The following is a 21,260-nucleotide window of genomic DNA, read 5'->3' as shown; positions in this document are numbered from 1 at the left end:
CTGTCTAGCAGTAGAATTGAAATTCCTTTTCACATAGACTAATTTGTATCATTTGAGACTTCTGAAAGCCCCTTAAAGCTCTCCAATTTGTAGAATGTGCCAAGATCTGATAGTGTCATGGTCTATTGCCTTACAATATCTTAAATCATTGTAGATATAGAGCTTGATTTTCCAGATGTCAGAAGTCCTTGGATGTCAATGGTGAAATACACACACCTATGTGTAGTTCCCAGAAGTTCACGTACATAATGTTTGAGTAAAGATGCCTGGCTGGATATCTGTGCATACAAGTACCTGAGTTGTGAAGCTGATCACAAAATTAAAGGGGTAGAGGGGGAGGGAAGGAAAAAAAAATAAAATATTTTCCTTTTGTATTTTTTCTAGTTTTGAAATTTTGCTGAAATATCAGCATTTGAAAAAATTCAGCCAGCTGTACTGATTTGTGTCTGTGCAATGGAGATAGCTATAGATAACAATATTGCAAAATATTCCTGATAATCTAATAGGTCTTTTCCCATCCCTACTCTCTCTGACTGTATGAACTCTTCATTTATTCCAGGTGCATCATTGCATGGATGATTTTACTGGAAACCCTGGGCTTCTGCTCCATTTACTAGATTCTCTATTTACTAGAGCTAGCATTTGCACTGGTGACTATGATCCAACAAACTCCATGCTTAAATTTAAGTACATGAATAGTCCCATTGAATGCAATGAGATTACTCATCTTCTTGACAGGTTTCAGAGTAACAGCCGTGTTAGTCTGTATTCGCAAAAAGAAAAGAGTACTTGTGGCACCTTAGAGACTAACCAATTTATTTGAGCATAAGCTTTCGTGAGCTACAGCTCACTTCATCGGATATCCGATGAAGTGAGCTGTAACTCACGAAAGCTTATGCTCAAATAAATTGGTTAGTCTCTAAGGTACCACAAGTACTCCTTTTCATCTTCTTGAGTGCTTTGCCAGGTTGGGACCAGTATTATGATAAAGTAGAATGAAAATTGGTGTAAGTCCCATCACTGTTAATCTCAGAACTAAACACTGACGTCAGTTACATTTTGCATAACTGTCATTCAAAACTCTGTGTGTTTCATTCAAATAATTTTAGACAAAATTGGGTTTTTAGGCTTTTTTTTTCCAGTTTTGATCGCTATATGTTTGCACCCCTTAAGCTTACTTGGAGTCTGGGGTTCAGACAAATGCATATTAAAATGAAAATTCCGCCAAAACTACTGAGCCTCATCTAGTTTATAAAAGAACCATAAATAGGATCTACCTTCATATGAAACTGGGCCCAGTTTTACTCAGACGTTTCACAAAACTTTTGAAAAAGCAGGGCTGAGTTTCAGGTTTGCAGAGAAATGTGAAGCCACTGAAGTTTCATACTGTTGCATACTACAATTTTTTCCCAGCTTAATTCATAATTGGAAAATCCAGATTCATGTGCTGGAGAAAATATTGATACTTTCAATCCTTACCGTGTACTTCTTCATGATGAGCTAATTTATGTTTTGCCCTAGTAGTTTTCTCTTTCAATTGTAATGGGCAAATAGAATGTGATTACAAGAGCTGGGTAAATAATTCATAGGAAATTATTCAGCAAACTTTACCTCTTTTTTTTTCTACCTGTAGGCTGCAAGTAGGTTTGTATTTTCTTGAACATATTGATTTGAAATTATTTGCAGACTGATTTTTGCTTAATTTGGATTGGGCTCAGAGGTCACATGGAATTGTTTCTGTTCCTTGATTGGATAAGTATTACTACTGGAATCATGTTTCCAGTGTGAATATGCACAGTAGATGAATTAAAAATTTCTTATTGCAAACGTTTTCCAATATTTTCTCTTTCAGCTCAGATTTCAGCCAGAAAACTGTAATATTTGCTTGCTGAATTAAAGGGAATCACCATCTTACTCTGAAGCATGTAGTATCACTATAACAGAGGCACAGTATAGCACCACATAGACCACTTGTCTAGCTTGCTGTGCGGAATAATATCTTTACAATCTTTAGTACAGTAAGTAAAACTTTAAAAAAAACCCACAAAGTTAATTTCTTTGGTGTTTACATCATGAAAGGCTTCCTTCCTCTGTTTCTACTTTATGCGGAGAGGATGTGGAAAAGAGAATGATGTTTCTCGGAATGTCTGCCCTTCTTGAAAGAAGGGAGCCATATGTCAGGGCCCTGGCATTACTGAATATAGTATCTATGAAGACTACCCCTCTGAGCAAGAAGCTTGTATCTAAGGGTATGTCTACAGTGGCAGAGTTACGGCACCAGGAGTTACAGTGCCACTCATCGAGCACCGAAGGGAAACCGCTGTTGTGTGTTCACACTGTCAGCTGCCTGTGCAATAGTGTGTTCACACTTGAGGCACTTGCAGCGGTATTCGGAGCGGTGCACTCTGGGCCGCCATCCCACGGAGCATCTCTTCCTCTTCTGCCGCTAAGAGTTGTGGGAAGGCAGAGAGGGTTGCGGAGCATCCTGGGTTCTGTCCCAATGCCCCGTGATGCATTGCTTCGCATCCCAGCAATCCCTGTGCTTTCATCTGCATTTGGTGCCATCTTTCAACAGTTTGTGTATTGCGCGCCCTGCCTCTTCAGTCTTCAGGAATGGATCTCAAACTGTTGACCACTATGCTGCCTGCTTTGACTAACACATCACGAGTGGCAGTGGAGTTATTCCTTAAAATACAAGGGCAAGAGGAATGCAACTTTGATCTTACCATGCATAGAATCTATGACATGAGATTGCTTGTGGCATTCATGGAGGTGACAGTGGAATGCTGCTTTTGGACTTGGGAGACAAGCACTGAGTGGTGGGATCACATCATCGTGCATGTATGGGATAAACTTTAGGATGAGGAAAGCCACATTCATGGGACATGTGATGAGCTTGCCCCAGCCCTGCGGTGCAAGGACACAAGAATGACAGCTGCCCTGCCATTGGACAAGCACATGGCGATTGCAGTGTGGAATCTGGCGCTAACCAGTTTGGAGTGGGAAAGTTGACTGTTGGGCTTGTGTTGACAGAAGTGTGTAGGACCATTAATCGCATCCTGCTCTGAAAGACTGTGACTCTGGGCAACGTGCGTGACATTGTGGATGGCTTTGCACAAATGGGCTTCCCTAACTGTGGAGGGGCAATAGATGGCACACATATTCCAATTCTGGCACCAGACTACCTAGCCACTGAGTACATTAATTGGAAGGGTATTTCTCTATGGTTCTCCAGGTGCTTGTGGATCACCGTGGGCGTTTCACGGACATTAACACAGGTGGTCTGGAAAGGTGCATGACGCATGCATCTTTCGGAATACTGGTCTGTTCAGGAAGCTGCAAGCAGGGACTTTCTTTCCGGAGCAGTAGATCACCAGAGGGGAAGTTGAAATGCCCATTGTGATCCTGGGAGACTCCGCCTACCCCATAATGCCATGGCTTATGAAGCCATACACAGCAAGGAGCAGTTCAACAACAGGCTGAGCAAGTGCAGAATGACTGTTGAGTGTGCTTTTTGCTGTTTAAAGGCCCTCTGGCGCTGCCTATATAGGAAACTGGACCTGGCCAATGACAATATTCCTATGCTTATAGCCACGTGCTGTACATTTCATAATATTTGTGAAGGGAAGGGTGAACGCTTCATTCAGGGCTGGACTGCTGAAGCTCAGCACCTGGAGGCTGAATTTGAACGGCCAGAGACCAGGGCTTTTAGAGGGGCTCAGCGCAGGGCCATAAGGATCAGGGATGCCTTGAGGCAGCAATTTGAAGCTGAAAGCCTCTAATATTTGTTGCTATGCTTGGGAGTGCAGTTCTTGTAATGCTAGGAGGTGATTGTGATAGGTGCAGACGATGCAATATAAAGGTTTAAGATAATTGTCTGTTGCTTTGCAGGGCTATGTTTCCTTTCGCTTAATAGAAGAGAGATTGTTTTCAAACCAGAACAATTCTTTTATTAAAAAACAAGATCCGGAGGAGAGAGACAGAAAAAACAAAACACATCAGCACTGAGAGGACTGGGGGAAGCAAAGGTCCCAGAAAGAGGTGGGGTCCCAGGATGGTTAAAGATTTGTGTATGTCCAGGAATCATATTCAACCTTCTCTTTGGAGTACAGTGCAGCGGGTACTGTACTTCAACAGGGCTAAACTTCAGAGGAATGGGTGTTGAGTGCTGTTGCGGTTCAGTGATGAGACAGAACACAGCTTTATGCAAGCAAACAGGCTATTCAGCGGAGATGGGCTGTTCTGCCCCCCCTGCCTTCCACCTTCTCCTTTTATTATATTTCTCCCCCTAAGCATTACACACTGCTACACAAAGGAATGTATGACGTTGATTCATATGCTTAGTTACCATCCTCTATCTACTACAATCCTGGTTCTCAGGCCTTGAGCCCAGGCTAAAAAAACCTCCCACAGTTGCTGTCCAAACAATCAAGTTCTCAGGGTTCATATCTAGCCCTTGTCCTTGGATAGAGCAATGTGTGCATTGCTCCTAGGAAACAGTCAGGGTGTGCCCCGCCTGCTTCCAGGTGGAATAGCTAGACATTAACCCTTCATCTCCCCTTTTTTTGTTTATTGATAGTTGGCCATCTCATGGTAGCCGCCAATTTGTTTTGTCATGCTATTTAACTCCCAGACAGACAAGGACATAACCTGGGGAGCTTTCCAGGGCAAAATTTTACAAAGTCTTAACAAGGAAGGAATACATTGTACACAGCAACAACAAAAAATAAGCCCAATGATTACAAACACAAAATAACCAAAAGCTTAACATCTGCAATATAATCATCTAAAAGGGGTACACTTCTTTTACTACAATTGTAACCAGCAAAAGGCAATATAAGTATCATTCTACTAAGACAGCAAAGGGTGCCATCACTTAAATTTGCAGGAATATAATTAAAGGTGCATGAACCACAAGTAAAAACCCATCCTGATGGTAGGATGATATGGCCATAATTATATGAAACATTAACAGCATGGGAACAATTTAAAAGGGATTGAGAAATTTTTTGACAGCCCAATGGCACCTTTGTACTAGTGCAGTTAACTACACGCGCACAGGTGACATTGTGAGCCCCGGCCGGGTACGGTGTGTGAAGGGATATAGCCGTGCGAGGCAGAATATAGTTGGCCGGGCCCCAATTAGCCATGCTAGAGTACTGGGAGAAAAGATTAGCATAAGCAAAGAGCAGTATCTTATTCTCCTTCGGACTTGTAACGGGGGAGGCGCTTCCGAGCCAACCCCTACAGAAAATAGCAGGCACAAAAGGCACACAATCATCACAGAATTAGCAGTGATTTGGGCGAGAATCGCCACAAACAAAGTCTTAGGAGTTTCTGGCTGCTGAATCTGCTGCCAGTTTTCGTTGAGCCGTGGCGACCAATGCTTTTACTGCTCCCCCTGTCACGGGCTGGCTTGGGACGTTACGCCTCCTCCGTTTCCGTCCCGCCGTTGTCGACTCGGGGGGCAACGCGGTCTCCTCCAAGGTCAGCTGAAACTCTGGTATGGGATTCGACAGCCCCTGGTGCCATGCCATGTTGTTTAAGTGCTGGTCGCACGCACCGGGCTGGAACCCACAACGGTCCTGCAGGGAGAGACACAGCAGCATATCCCCGACCCCAAGTGATTAGAGGTGCTGGGCCCAGCCACTGTGGATCGGGCAGCTGACGGTAAAAGACACGCGGTCTTTCCAGTACCTCAGATTTGTGAAAATGCCGATCCGCAGGGGTCTGCAGATCTGCATTCAGTGTTAAATTATTTAAAGTAAACAAGAGAATATACATCTGTTGTTGAATGTCTCCTAAGGTTCGGAGACGCAGCTCCCCTTGTTTTAATTGTTTATCTAGCAAGGTTTTGAGTGTGCGATTGGCACGTTCAACAATGGCTTGGCCCGTGGAATTATAAGGGATTCCATGTTTAAGACGGACATCCCAGCGGGCACAAAAGGTGGAGAGGGCTGCAGAGCAGTAGGCTGGGGCATTATCTGTTTTAATTTGGCAAGGGCGACCCATAACAGAAAAGCAGGCCAGCAAATGGTGAATAACTTTGTTAGTGGCTTCCCCACGTTGTGGGGTTGCCCAAAGGAAGCCTGAATAAGTATCAACGGAAACATGTAAAAATGAATAGGGGCGGAATTGTGGTACATGAGTAACATCCATTTGCCACAGCTGATTTGCTGCGGTACCTCGGGGGTTAACGGCATAAGAAAAGGTAGGAGCAGCAGCAGCACAGTGGGGGCAGGAACGGACAATGGAACGTGCATGATCAGCAGGAATGTGAAACTGCCGGGCCAAAACAGAGGCAGACTGATGAAAAAAGGCATGGCTTTCAATGGGGTCAGAAAAAAGGGAATTTACCTGACCACGCAACGCGCAATCGGCGCGTGCATTGCCCTCAGTGAGTGGCCCAGGCAGAGGGGTATGACTGCGAATATGAGCAACAAAGTAAGGGAAATGACGAGTGGCAAGAAGATGCTGTAAAGACAAAAACAGGTGAAGGAGGTCTGCATCAACCTGAGGGGTAATGAGGGCAAGGGGTAAATAAGCAATTACCTAATAAACATAATGGGTATCCACAATTAAATTAAAGGGACAATCAGCAAAAAGTTGAAAGACCAAAATAACAGCAGCTAATTCTGAACGCTGTGAGACGGCGAGTGAGACAACGTAGATCCAAAGCCTCCTCCGCCCCGAGTTCGATCCTCGGCAGCTGGCACCTGATAGGGGACTAAAATCAATTGTGCAATTGACCGTCCACGCGGGAGCGACTGTGGAAGATGAGTCCACACCTGAACCTTAATAATGCCAGTGTAATCAGCATCAATGACCCCTGGAATGACAAAAAAGCCCTGTTTCCCAGCATGTGAGCGAGGGAGAACAAGACCTAAAAGCCGGCAGGGAGAGGTCCCATCACCTGTGTAGGTATGGCACAGACCTCCCCTGGCAGCCGAAAGTCAGTGTCCTCCTGCAATCTGTTGGTAAAATCCAAAAAGGACTCTAAGGCACCCTGACGGATACTGACAAAGCTTTTGGTAGGCTTGCCTGAATCCGGGACCTTCTTGAAAGCATGCTGGGCACAGGTGGAGATAATGGGGAAGACAGCCTGAGGGAGTTGAGACTGCATCCCAATAGTAGCAAACTGGCCCTCCCCTGCCAAATGCTCATAAATGATACCTTGCTCTCTATATACCTGGGCTTGGCGTTCTGCCATCTGCCGATACTCACTAAGCCAAATAACATACTGACTGGGTGACAACATCATGCGCAGCAGCGTTTTCCAATCCTCAGGGATTAGGGAGTACCCAGCACCCATCCCTTCAATGAGACCACGCACAAAGGTGCTAGTCAGGCCAAATTCACGAATTGCTTTCTTTACCTCTCTAACCACCGAGTATGGCAGAGTAGTCCAGGTGCCCACGGGGTTGCCCTGGTCATCATTCTGCCAGGTCACCGGGCAAACGGAGACCAGATCAGCCAGCTCCTCTGCTGTAAGATCTGATCGAGCTTTCGCTGCGTGAACCATTTGTTGCACCAGCGAAAGCTTCTGAGCAGATGCAGATGACTCTCCGGGGGGCCCCATGGGGGGAGGGTGATCACACACCGGCTCCGGTGGGGAAGGCCAGGGAGGCGGTGGTAATAGAGGCACTGGGGGCGAAGCAGGGGGAGGGATGACTGCAGGAGCGGACGGGGGTGGCAGGATCGGCAGCTCCTCTGTTGGGGCTGGAGAGGGCCTTTCCGAGGCGACATGCTGTGTCGCATCGCCAGGAGGGGGGATGGCTGCAGGGGCGGACGGGGGCGGCGAGAGCACCAGCCTCGCGAGGGAGGGTCTGTCCGAGGCGACACGCTGTACCACGTCGCGGCAGAGGTGCCAGGCATGTAAAGCCTGCACGGGTGCCCGAGGCTCTTTGTGCAATGTCTGGCCCAATCGCTCCCAGTCCGCTAGCTTAAGGCTTCCAGCTTCAGGATACCACGGGCACTTGGCACGCACCTCCTGTAGCAGGAGAGTGAGTTCTCAAGCTGGGCAGTCATGCTGAGCCTTACGCAGCAAATACTGCAGCTCATTGCGGTGTTGCACTTGCAAAGCAGAGAGGGAGCTTCCCATACTTACCACAATGAAAAATACTCACCGGGATCCACGAAGTGGATGAGTGACGCGTCTGAAACCCTTGCCGGGCGAGGTGAGTGCTGAGGGCCCCACATTTGGGCGCCAGTTGTTGCGGTTCAGTGATGAGACAGAACACAGCTTTATGCAAGCAAACAGGCTGGTCAGCGGAGATGGGCTGTTCTGCCCCCCCTGCCTTCCACCTTCTCCTTTTATTATATTTCTCCCCCTAAGCATTACACACTGCTACACAAAGGAATGTATGACGTTGATTCATATGCTTAGTTACCATCCTCTATCTACTACAATCCTGGTTCTCAGGCCTTGAGCCCAGGCTAAAAAAACCTCCCACAGTTGCTGTCCAAACAATCAAGTTCTCAGGGTTCATATCTAGCCCTTGTCCTTGGATAGAGCAATGTGTGCATTGCTCCTAAGAAACAGTCAGGGTGTGCCCCGCCTGCTTCCAGGTGGAATAGCTAGACATTAACCCTTCAGAGTGCAGTGGGTACTGGGAGTCTGCTGTGGTGGGGGAGGAGTGGATGCCGCAGGTACATACTGGAGCCAGGAGTTTGATAAGAGTGTGTTGGCGGTGTCTGGGGGGGCACATGGAAAAGTGTTTTGTGGCAGCAGCTTCAGGGGAGGGTGGGCCCAGAGGTGCCCAGTTTGCAGTGCTAATATCCTCTTGGCGCTCCATAATGTTTAGGAGCTGCTTCATAGCTTCATTCTGGCACGCCACATTCTCCTTTAGGTCCCTCTTCTCGCTGTCCCGTCACTTCTTCAATTCCTGTTTTTCAGCCGCAGAGTGCATCATAACCTCATGTAGAAAGTCCTCTTTAGTTCTTTGTGGCCACTTTCTAATTCTGCGCAGATGATCAGCTGGCGATAACAAAGAGGGAGGCAGGGCTCCCAAAGTCATCTCTGTGAAGCCAAAATGCAACATTTTATGGAAGCAGTATTGTTTGCAACATACATAACACTGATTCAGTGTTTTAAAACACAGTCACTATTCACATACCTGTCACTAACTGTCAGATACCCCAGGCAAACACACATGAGCCACAAGACCCCCAAAATCGTGAGTAGCCACAGAGTCAGGGTAAATCAGTATTCCTGGACCCTACTGTAGAGTGGGCACATGGCTCTTGGGGAGAGCCAGCACTGTATGGTGGGCCTGATAATCATTCTTGTCCCCACGTTTTCCACAGGCTGTGTTCATTGTGGAAGATATCTCGCTGCTGAGGGTGAGCAGGGAATCAAGGGAAGGTCTTCTCCAAGACTGCGGCTTAAACTAATTGCTTGTGTGCAGCAATGGTGTGTCTGTCCCCCATCCATGTTCCTCCCACATCCATGTTCCTCCTCTTCCTGGCTGTAGCTCTTGTGCAGAAAACCGTACGCCTCTCTTTTTAGAGCGTTTTTTTACAGCGTTGCAGCTGCGCAGTTTCTGCATACTATGTGACTTGTCCATGTGTACACCTCAGGAGTTACACTGCAGAAAGCTGTTTTGCTGCGCCGAAACTTGCCAGTGTAGACAAGGCTTCAGAATGATAATAAAGTTGATGAATGGCCTTCACGTGCTGTCTTTGGAACTGGTTTTGCCAAGTCTGAGACATTCCAGGAGGCAAGCACTCTCACTGCTTCATATAGCAGGCCCATTTAAGCAACATGCTAAGTGATTGAATTCAGTTCAAACTGAGGTAGGAAAAAAAATAGAAAACACTGTGAAAGCAAACTTTGCCAAGTAATAGAGTGCCAACATCCTTTTGTTGGAAGGATAACATTTCATATGAATAATTGGAGCAACTGATTGCTCTGCATTTAGTGAGCTAGTTATTCAATTTATTAGGGATGGAAGCACAACAGCAAATGATAATAAATCCCTGGAGGAGAGGAAGGTGTAGGCAACGCTGGGAATATTTAAATTCTCTTTTGGCTCACAATCCACACCTTCTAACGTGCTCAATTCTGTTTAATGACAATGTTAATTTCTCCCCAACATGAATAGTGTTGCATTTTATTGCTTTCCAACAAGGTCGATCAATGTCTCTACTCAGTCAGATGTGTTTGCAGGAAATAGTGTTCTTTTTAGGGTATTTTGTGGGAGATGGGTGTGGGGAGGGCGAGATTTAACCGCTGTTTCCAGGGCTGAGAAATGAATTTGATTTTTTCAAATCACATCTCTTTGGCCGGCGAGGCTCAGCCAATGATGACAGCAAGATCTATTAGGATGTGAAATCATTTCATGAAAGAAGGGGTGGAATCACAGTCTCCAGAATTGAAGTCAGTAGGTGAGGACATGGGATTCTTCCAGGGGGAAAATGAGGATTCTGTAGCAAGTGGTATGGGTGATTTAGTAGATGACATTTTTCTTTCTAAGTCAGAATGGAACCAGAGCCTTGGCCCTAGGGAAGGTGCAGTGCATCTTCATGTGCCACCTTTCACACAAAGTGTAAATCTGAACCTAATGTGTTGACCAGATTCCAACTCTGATAATTATATTCTGTTCATTTAGAATCCCCTTGCTGTTTCAACAGAATTACTCTTCTTCACCTCTTTTTTCCTTAACTGTTGCAATGTGACTAGTGTCATCATTCTAGCTGCTGTATCCCACAGGTTCCATTTCAATGCAAGGTGAAGTGGTCCCTGCACATTCCAGGACCCTTAAAATGTCAATGTTCTTCAGCAAAGGGGGAGCGTCTTTATTACAGGCCCTCAGTGTTATTCAGTGGAATGCACTCTGCATGAATGATAAAATGTTAAAGTTCCAGGATTGGGTGTATATTGATAATTTTGTAAAGCACCTTGGTATTTGCAAAACTGCCCTCTATACCAAAAAAATATTTAACACTTATCCCAGCACTTGATCTGCTGGACAATACTCCAACACCCAGAAGCATTCAGATTATGAAAGGGTCACCCACAGTCTTGTCTCATGTCATCCTCTTATCTTGTCTTGTTACTAGAGGGATATATTGGGAAGCAGTGAACTAATCCCATCAAGATGGAATACTGCCAGTCAGCTAGAATGGGCTGCCCATCTTCCTTCAAATTTTATGAGCTGAATATTTTTGATAGTTTCATTTCTATTTCATTACCGTGCAAACAAAACAAATTGACAGAGAAAGCAATCAGCACATGATGCATCCTCCGGAACCTCTAATGTAAAATGTTGGCTGCTTCTGCAAACACTGCCAATTATCAGAGGAACTGAAAATGGAAGTGATAGCCTTTTGCAAAATAAGCAGCAGGGCATTATGGACCACAGCCCACATACCTATTACTGTGTGGAGAGTGGGCATAATATGTTGGAATATTTTATAAATCAATCATTCTGGACATGAATCACATTCATACCACATAATAGCAAGAATACATGCTGGTGGACATACTGTATGGAAGATTGCAACATTTACACTCAATTTTAATGAAATGCATGTTTGTTTTTATCAGTCTGTCCCCTCACTCTGTTCCTTTCAACTCTTTTTCCATTCTGTTTTGCACATATGGTAGTTTTCCTATTAGTTTGTCTTACTGATGGGTCTGGAGTAAAAGTATGAAAGAGTCCAGAATTGAATGAGAGAAAACAGCAATGGACTGTATTAATAAAGACTCAATGAACTGATATCAACTGAAAATGCATGAGCATGAGACAGTCTCCTTCATTGTAATAAGGGACAGATTTCATTTGTCCTGAAAAGTTCTTCCCACCAAGAGTTCCCAGCAGGATATCCTATTATAAGAAGCCTCAGAACTAGCTCTCAGTGGTTGATCATACCCAAGAACATGACGCATGAAACTTCAGGGAGCTGCTTTTACTAATTTAATGGTTTTTAAAAAAAATGTGTTCTAGTTCAAACAGGAATTAATTCAGGGAATTCCTATGGCTCGTGTTAAACAGGAGGTCAGACTAGATGATCATAGCAGTTCTTCCTGGTCTCAGAATCTATGAAATTAACCATTTCTTGTGTGTTTTATACATTCTGGTGAGAATCAACAGTTTCCAACTGAAAGAGTGGATATAATATACCCAGACTTTAACAATGCTTTTGAGACAGTCTCACATGACATTTTCATAAGTAAATTAATGGGCGGAGAGTGACCCCTGCATTTGGGGAGGCTGAGCATGAGCACCTTAGAAGCTCCTTAGAAGCTGGGGGGGGGCACCAGTGCCCAGATCGTGGCCCTACCCCATGGTCTGCCTTGAGCCCTGCCCTCAACAGGTTATCTCAAGTGCTTATATACAAATGCACAAAGCCTTGGAAACAAGCAGGGAGAACTGGAGGTCCTGGTGATGTCAAGGAATTATGACGTGATCGGAATAACAGAGACTTGGTGGGATAACTCACATGACTGGAGTACTGTCATGGATGGTTATAAAATGTTCAGGAAGGACAGGCAGGGCAGAAAAGGTGGGGGAGTAGCACTGTATGTAAGGGAGCAGTATGACTGCTCAGAGCTCCGGTACGAAACTGCAGAAAAACCTGAGTGTCTCTGGATTAAGTTTAGAAGTGTGTGCAACAAGAGTGATGTAGTGGTGGGAGTCTGCTATAGACCACCGGACCAGGGGGATGAGGTAGATGAGGCTTTCTTCCGGCAGCTCACGGAAGCTACTAGATCGCATGCCCTGATTCTCATGGGTGACTTTAATTTTCCTGATATCTGCTGGGAGAGCAATACAGCGGTGCATAGACAATCCAGGAAGTTTTTGGAAAGCGTAGGGGACAATTTCCTGGCGCAAGTGCTAGAGGAGCCAACTAGGGGGGGCGCTTTTCTTGACCTGCTGCTCACAAACCGGGTAGAATTAGTGGGGGAAGCAAAAGTGGATGGGAATCTGGGAGGCAGTGACCATGAGTTGGTTGAGTTCAGGATCCTGATGCAGGGAAGAAAGGTAAGCAGCAGGATATGGACCCTGGACTTCAGGAAAGCAGACTTCGACTCCCTCAGGGAACGGATGGCCAGGATCCCCTGGGGGACTAACTTGAAGGGGAAAGGAGTCCAGGAGAGCTGGCTGTATTTCATGGAATCCCTGTTGAGGTTACAGGGACAAACCATCCCGATGAGTCAAAAGAATAGTAAATATGGCAGGCGACCAGCTTGGCTTAATGGTGAAATCCTACCAGATCTTAAACATAAAAAAGAAGCTTACAAGAAGTGTAAGGTTGGACATATGACCAGGGAAGAGTATAAAAATATTGCTCGGGCATGTAGGAATGATATCAGGAGGGCCAAATCGCACCTGGAGCTGCAGCTAGCAAGAGATGTCAAGAGTAACAAGAAGGGTTTCTTCAGGTATGTTGGCAACAAGAAGAAAGCCAAGGAAAGTGTGGGCCCCTTACTAAATGAGGGAGGTAACCTAGTGACAGAGGATGTGGAAAAAGCTAATGTACTCAATGCTTTTTTTGCCTCTGTCTTCACGAACAAGGTCAGCTCCCAGACTGCTGCACTGGGCTGCACAGCATGGGGAGGAGGTGACCAGCCCTCTGTGGAGAAAGAAGTGGTTCGGGACTATTTAGAAAAGCTGGACGTGCACAAGTCCATGGGGCCGGACGAGTTGCATCCGAGAGTGCTGAAGGAATTGGTGGCTGTGATTGCAGAGCCATTGGCCATTATCTTTGAAAACTCGTGGCGAACCGGGGAAGTCCCGGATGACTGGAAAAAGGCTAATGTAGTGCCAATCTTTAAAAAAGGGAAGAAGGAGGATCCTGGGAACTACAGGCCAGTCAGCCTCACTTCAGTCCCTGGAAAAATCATGGAGCAGGTCCTCAAAGAATCAATCCTGAAGCACTTGCATGAGAGGAAAGTGATCAGGAACAGCCAGCATGGATTCACCAAGGGAAGGTCATGCCTGACTAATCTAATCGCCTTTTATGATGAGATTACTGGTTCTGTGGATGAAGGGAAAGCAGTGGATGTATTGTTTCTTGACTTTAGCAAAGCTTTTGACACGGTCTCCCACAGTATTCTTGTCAGCAAGTTAAGGAAGTATGGGCTGGATGAATGCACTACAAGGTGGGTAGAAAGCTGGCTAGATTGTCGGGCTCAACGGGTAGTGATCAATGGCTCCATATCTAGTTGGCAGTCGGTATCAAGTGGAGTACCCCAGGGGTCGGTCCTGGGGCCGGTTTTGTTCAATATCTTCATAAATGATCTGGAGGATGGTGTGGATTGCACTCTCAGCAAATTTGCGGATGATACTAAACTGGGAGGAGTGGTAGATACGCTGGAGGGGAGGGATAGGATACAGAAAGACCTAGACAAATTGGAGGATTGGGCCAAAAGAAATCTGATGAGGTTCAACAAGGATAAGTGCAGGGTCCTGCACTTAGGACGGAAGAACCCAATGCACAGCTACAGACTAGAGACCGAATGGCTAGGCAGCAGTTCTGCGGAAAAGGACCTAGGGGTGACAGTGGACGAGAAGCTGGATATGAGTCAGCAGTGTGCCCTTGTTGCCAAGAAGGCCAATGGCATTTTGGGATGTATAAGTAGGGGCATAGCGAGCAGATCGAGGGACGTGATCATTCCCCTCTATTCGACATTGGTGAGGCCTCATCTGGAGTACTGTGTCCAGTTTTGGGCCCCACACTTCAAGCAGGATGTGGATAAATTGGAGAGAGTCCAGCGAAGGGCAACAAAAATGATTAGGGGACTGGAACACATGAGTTATGAGGAGAGGCTGAGGGAGCTGCGATTGTTCAGCTTGCAGAAGAGAAGAATGAGGGGGGATTTGATAGCTGCTTTCAACTACCTGAAAGGGGGTTCCAAAGAGGATGGCTCTAGACTGTTCTCAATGGCAGCAGATGACAGAACGAGGAGTAATGGTCTCAAGTTGCAGTGGGGGAGGTTTAGATTGGATATTAGGAAAAACTTTTTCACTAAGAGGGTGGTGAAACACTGGAATGCGTTACCTAGGGAGGTGGTAGAATCTCCTTCCTTAGAGGTTTTTAAGGTCAGGCTTGACAAAGCCCTGGCTGGGATGATTTAACTGGGAATTGGTCCTGCTTTGAGCAGGGGGTTGGACTAGATGACCTTCTGGGGTCCCTTCCAACCCTGATATTCTATGATTCTATGATTCAGCCTCCTCCCCTCCGAGGCCTTGCCCATGCTCCACTCCACTATGCCCCAGGCCCCACTCCTGCTCGGCCCCATCCCCTGCCTTCACCTCTCTGCTCCCTCTCCTGACGTCCCCCGCCTGCTGCTCATGCCTCTTCTCTCCTTCCCCCGAGGGGCCCCCCACTAACTGCTTGCACCTCTTCACACACCCCCTTGAGTACCGCACCCCCCCCGATGCCCATGAGTAAACTGGAGAAATGCAGGTTCATTAGAACTACCATTAAGTGCATACCTAATTGGTTAAACAATTGCAAACAAAGAGTAACTATTAATGGAATGATATTGGATTGGAAGGAGGTCTTAAGTGGGGTTCCACAGGGATCTGTTCTGGGTCTGGTGTTATTTAACATCTTTATTCATGATTTGGATGTAGGAATAAAGAGAATTTTCAGATGACACAAATATCTGGGGCGGGAGTTGCAAACACTTTGGATGATAGAGCTAAAATACAAAGGGATCTTGATAACTTGAAATGCACTAGAGACAACAAAATGAAAGACAAATGTAAGGCACTACTCTTAGGGAAGAAAAACCAAATGCATAAATACAGAATGAGGGATAACTGACTCGGCAGCAGCACTGCTGAAATGATCTGGGAATTGTGGTGGATCACAACCTCAACATGAGTCAGCAATGTGATACTGTTGCAAAAAAAAGCAAATGCTATTTTTGGGTTGCATTAACAGAGGTATAGCATGCAAGGTGGTAGGTAAGGCTGTGAGTCTGTCATAGAGGTTGTGGAAGTCACGGATTCTGTGACTTCCACAGCTGCAGCAATCAGGGCAGCTGACCCCAGGGCAGTCCCAGGGGTAGCCTGAGCACTAGCCGGTGGGCAGCCCCAGAGGTCTTGGAGCAGCAGACAGCCAGAGTCAGTTCCACCACAGGGCATCAGCACCATGGGGCCCCTAAGAGCAGTGGTGCCCTAGGAGCAGGTAAGATTTAGTCAGGGGGATTTATAGTAAATGTCATGGACAGGTCATGGCCGTGAATTTTGTTTTTTGTTGCCCGTGACCTGTCCATGACTTTTACTGAAAATACCCATGACTAAATTGTAGCCTTAATGATAAAACCACTCTATTTAGTGCTGGTTATGCCTCAGATGGCGTACTGTATCCAGTTTTGGTCACCAGTGCATATAAAGGATTTAGAGAAAATGGAAAGGATCCAGATACAAGCAACAAAGATGATCAAAGGGATGGAATGGAAGCTATATGAGCAAAGGCTGAAGGCATTGGGTATGTTTAGTTTGGAAAAGAGGAGATTACAAGGTATATAATAATGATTTTCAAATACTTGACAGGCTGCCATAAAAAGATGGAGGAAAAAAAATTCTCTCTTGCCATGGAAGGCAGGAGACGAGGCAATGGGTTCAAACTTCAGCATGGCAGATTTAGATTAAATCTCAGGAAAAACTTCCTAATTTAAGAACACTAAAACAATGGAATAAACTGCCTAGGGAAGTCATGGGATCTCCTTCACTGGAGGTTTTCAAAAAGAAGCTGGATAGCCATCTATCTTGGATGGTTTAGACACAATAAATCCTGCATCTTGGCAGGGGTTAGACTAGATGACCCTTGTGGTCCCTCCTAACCCCAGGTATTGTTAGCCCTGTTTTACAGACAGCCAGAGAGAGATTGAATAACTTGTCCAAGGTCACACAGGATGTGAATGGCAGAGTTGGAAACTGAACCTTGTCTCTTCAATCCCAGCCTGATTCATTAACAGCAGAACCATTCACTGGTCGTGAAAAATAGAGAGACTCCTCACAGATTCTATAAAACCTTGTCAGAAATCAAGAAAACCTGTGGTATAAGAAGACATTCTTTCCTGAAACTAAGGATGGCCTGAAATTATTATAAAGCACCTATTAGGTCTCCAATTTGGAGAATTGGTGTCTGTGACATGGGAACATAATAATTGCCTTGGAGACACTTCACGCTACCTGTTCGGAAGCTTTATGATGAGCTCTTTATTAAGTAAGAAACAATGTGCAGGGCAATTTTTAGCATTCAAAAATCTGGAGATTTATTCAGTCTTAGGGATGAGTAGCCTCGGAAACACATCAGGAAAAAAAATCCTCATTTCCTAACTGTGCAATATCTTTAGCATTGCCAGGTATTATCATGCTATGGAGTGGGCAGCATCTGGTGCTTTGTTATTACTGGACAGTATCTCGGCTCTTCAGCATCATTTCAGACTCTGGTATTTACTAATTCTACATTTTCTGTTCACTTGCTGTGGACGGGGTACTGCAGCTATTCAGTATCTTGATTTGTAATCACAGATGGAAAATTATCATTTTTAATAACCCATCTGTATAATCACTGGCATGCCCCCTTTTTCTTTGTTTTTAATAGCTAGTTTAACTTACATTGTTTAAAAGACTGTGGTACAACATTTTGTACAGAACCTTCCAACCAGAAGAGCCCCAAAGTGCTTCACATACAGATGGATTGGAGCTGTATTGTTGGAAATGGATCCTCAAATATGAACTCCTCCTTTGGATTGCTGAGAAATATAGACTCATATCCCTGGACTTGAACGCTGATTACAAACCCCTAATATGGATTTGAACGCTGCCTCCTTAGGCTATAGCTAATTATATTTATCAATCATTTCATCTACAAACGAAATGCAACTATTTCTATATTGGAATGTTGCTGGTTTTTTGGTAGAGGGTATTAATACCAAGTTGGGCTGTTGGGTTAGTGCTGGCTCAGAGATGACACCATGTGCAGCAATGCCCTGGGATTTCTCTGGAGGTCTCTTATCCAAGTATTAGCCAGACACAGCCTGCTTAATTTGTGGGATCTGAGGAGCTCAGAGCCCAAGGTTGTATCACTGCAATCTCTTCAATGTGGAGATAGTGCTGTCTGCAGTTAATTTATTTATGAAGTTTCACATTCTGGGGTGCAGTTCAGTGAACAGTTGTGTCACTGCTTGTCCTTAAAATGCTCTGCTGCTGCAACTCCCTGTCTGGATGCTCCCAGCCAGCATACACACATGTACTCAATGTCTGTGTGTTGAGCAGCCCTGGTTTAGCAACTGTGGGTTCAGCAGCCTGTTGTTATACCTCAGTCACACTCTGGTCTCCACCAGCCTTGGTTACTGCTAGCCAAGTTACCCTAACACACTCCCAGACCCAAACTGCCCCCAAACCATCTGTTTTGAAATGTACAGCCCTCTGCTGGAACATTCAGAGGAGTAACAAGGTCTGTTGCTCCTTTAAAGAGTGGAAAGCACAGCAGTGTGTTGCTTTAACTGGAGTTAATTACTTCAAGCCAAACACAGCACTGGGTTGATTTAGAAAAAAATAAAACAAGTTTATTTAATCAAAAAGAGAGAGTTTTTAAGTGAGATCCAGTATAAGTGATAAAATCAGAAATGTTGGTTTCAAACAAATAAAAGTGAAAAACACTTCCTAGTGACTAAGACTTAACAAAACTATAGTCTTGGTTCAAGGTAAGATTCTTAACACACCTCCTTACAACAAGGTGCCTGGCCACCCTCTTGCTCATGATCTCCCTCAAAGTACAAAGTGTTTGGATCCTTTGTTTTCTTAGGTGAAAGGTAACTTGGGGTTCTTTGCCCCTCTATTTTATAGTCCTGTCAACTTTTGCAATACAGTAAAAGCTTTGTTATCCAATATGTTGGAGGAATTGGAGGTGCCGGTTAATCAAAAATTCCAGTTACCTAAGAGTTATACTTACCAATGGAGGGAAGTAGTTTGGGAGTGGGAGGGGCCTCGGGGCACGGGAGGAGGTGTGGGATGCAGGTTCTGTGGGGGGTTTGGGTGTGGGAGGGGTTCAGGGTTGAGGGTTGGGGCACGGGAGGGGGTACTGGGTGCTCCCTGCAACTGGCGACATGTCCCTGCTGCTCCTAGACGGAGGCACGGCCAAGAAGCTCTACACACTGTCTTCACCCGCAGGTGCTGCCCCTGCAGTTCCTATTGGCCATGGTCCCCAGCCAATGGGAGCTGCGTAACCAGCGCTCGGGGTGGGATGGGGGCAGCACACGGAGCGCTTGGCCATTCCTCTGCCTAGGAGCAGTAGGGACATGTCACCGCTTGTGGGGAGCTGCTCAGATCCAGCACTTCAAAATGCCAGTTTCTAGAGCTTTCCAGTTGGTAATGTACCAGATGATACAGCTTTTACTAAATATCCTTCTCAAAGTTCAAAGCTCCTGCAGTGAGGAAGGCTACCATGGAGTCTGATGGAAAAGTTTGAATTCTGGTTTCTTTTCCTGTGCTGCTTTCTACAATGCAAATTGATCTGTCCCTGCCATCTCTCATATGCCAATGAATGGCTGCTTGACTGTGATTGCCTATTGTCTGTGATTGTGTTTGGATGGAAACAGCCTTTCCTTTATCTGGGGGAAAAAAACTGTTTACCGTCTCCCCAGATCTTTCTGATTCAATCACATTTTATTAACATCTGACAGAGGGAAATCATAACTTCACTTATAATGCTAACACATGCATTTTACAATGACATTAGTAACCAATGTATTATTAGCTTTCATGTGATAACTTACATGGTGTATATTGTACAAATATTACTGCAGCAGTGTGTAAGGTGTGAATACAGGAGTCCCTAGGGTCACATGAATTTATTCAGATTTCAAGTCCCATTCCAAACCAAGAGTATTAATGCACTATATCTAATTCTCTGTCCTTATGTGTTCCTCCGAATACTTATATTGATTTAGCCCAGTTAGTCTGTAGAAGTTCCTTTTTCAGCTGTTCAGTGCTGTTTCCTAGACATGGAGCCCAGTGAATTTGTTTAAATCACAGTGTTTCCTGTGTTAAGTTTTTGACACAAAGAGCTTTATCCCTCTCTTCATTTCCCAGACTTTTTCAAACATAGTAGCAGATTTCTACAAGGCACAGACATCCCCATGTGACAGTGGGCAGTGTTAGGAGTGTTCAGATTTGGAAGCTGTTTTACAGCCTCCACTTCATGTTATTTAAAATGGAAATTACTTTATTAAAAATAACTTGGTTTGCTTCAGTGCATCTATTTCTTTGCAACAGCAAAGGCACCCGTGTTCTATTAATATTTGCATTATGCAGCACGTTTGGAAATGTTATAACTCAGGTGGAATACCCTCAAAGGAACTACATGTATTGTTCCTGTCTCAGCTCTCATTCTCTGTAGATGTTCAATTGTTAAATGATCTTCAGGTTTCCCCAACATGTTTGCATCCAGAATCCTTAAATAGGGATTACTCAGGAAAATAATGGAGAAACTGGTTCTATCACCTCACTACCTCTTCTGAACTGTTCCATTCTTTTAGAATATCATTTAACTACATCTGCTCATCATGAGCTTTGTCCTCTGCCCAGGTATAACTAGCAGTAGCTTTGGAGCTATTTTGATCTGGATTAATTATTTGTAATCATAATATTGAAGATTGTGGTGGTATTTTTTAAAGTAGGTTGGATTATTGTGTGGCCATAGCAACAGTGTAGTTATAGTACACAGGCTAATGGAAGATAATCAAATCTGATGTTTCCTCTGATTCCCAGAAAGGTAATGAAGGAATCTATTCCCCCCTCCTCATCCAGCTCCCCATAAAACCAATGGCATAACTCCCATTTTCATCAGCAGTGCAGGATGGGCCCACAGAACACTGCTTCACTAGCTAAATGCACTGTGGAACTTTTTCACCTCCTGCTCCTGCATCTTCAGTTTCAGACACTGCCAGATTCAGGATATTGGATGTGATGGACCAGTGCTCCAATATGTTATGGCAAATCTTGTGTTCTGCTATGCATGTACTGGCTGTCCTGCTGGTTAATAAGAATAGCTCTGGTTCCCATATCCCTAGGCTACTGAACATTTCCCTTGGTCACCACATCACTGTTCTCCAGCCAATATTTTTACAGGAGAATGACTTTGACTAAATAGGCTTTACTGAGGAAAACTTATACAACAGATGAGCCTACAGCAGTTGGAATAATGGTTGTCCAAACCAGGAGTGTCTGATTTGTTAGTAAACACTCAAGTAACCGTTCTGATCAGTGACCTAATAATTATGTTTCTTTACT

At 45.0% G+C, this 21,260-nt stretch overlaps 2 protein-coding genes across 13 annotated transcripts in view; one reads left to right on the top strand and one right to left on the bottom strand.

Moving 5' to 3' along the window:
- LRRC4C (leucine rich repeat containing 4C) overlaps window positions 1-21,260 on the top strand; it is an 850,059-nt gene that overhangs the window by 611,889 nt on the left and 216,910 nt on the right. The gene's annotated exons all lie outside the window — the stretch shown is intronic.
- LOC144930656 (uncharacterized) lies at window positions 4,242-8,005 on the bottom strand. The gene is made up of 2 exons (XM_078853288.1): window positions 7,376-8,005; window positions 4,242-5,585 (listed from the first exon to the last, which is right to left on the bottom strand). Exons 1-2 carry the CDS (start codon window positions 7,577-7,579, stop codon window positions 5,328-5,330), a joined length of 462 nt encoding a protein of 153 aa, XP_078709414.1. The 5' UTR covers window positions 7,580-8,005; the 3' UTR covers window positions 4,242-5,327.

The sequence above is a fragment of the Lepidochelys kempii genome, chromosome 6 (genome assembly GCF_965140285.1).
Source record: "Lepidochelys kempii isolate rLepKem1 chromosome 6, rLepKem1.hap1, whole genome shotgun sequence".
Classification (NCBI taxonomy): domain Eukaryota; kingdom Metazoa; phylum Chordata; order Testudines; family Cheloniidae; genus Lepidochelys; species Lepidochelys kempii.
The sequence above is the reverse complement of the archived record's forward strand: the minus strand, read 5'-3'. Positions and strand labels throughout refer to the sequence as shown.

Excerpts from the sequence above, each read along its gene's own strand:
- LOC144930656 (XM_078853288.1), bottom strand. The coding sequence starts at position 7,579 with ATGGGGCCCCCCGGAGAGTCATCTGCATCTGCTCAGAAGCTTTCGCTG. Across the intron at positions 5,586-7,375 it reads CATACTCGGTGGTTAGAGAG|GACCGTTGTGGGTTCCAGCC; the intron begins GTAAAGAAAGCA and ends CTCTCCCTGCAG.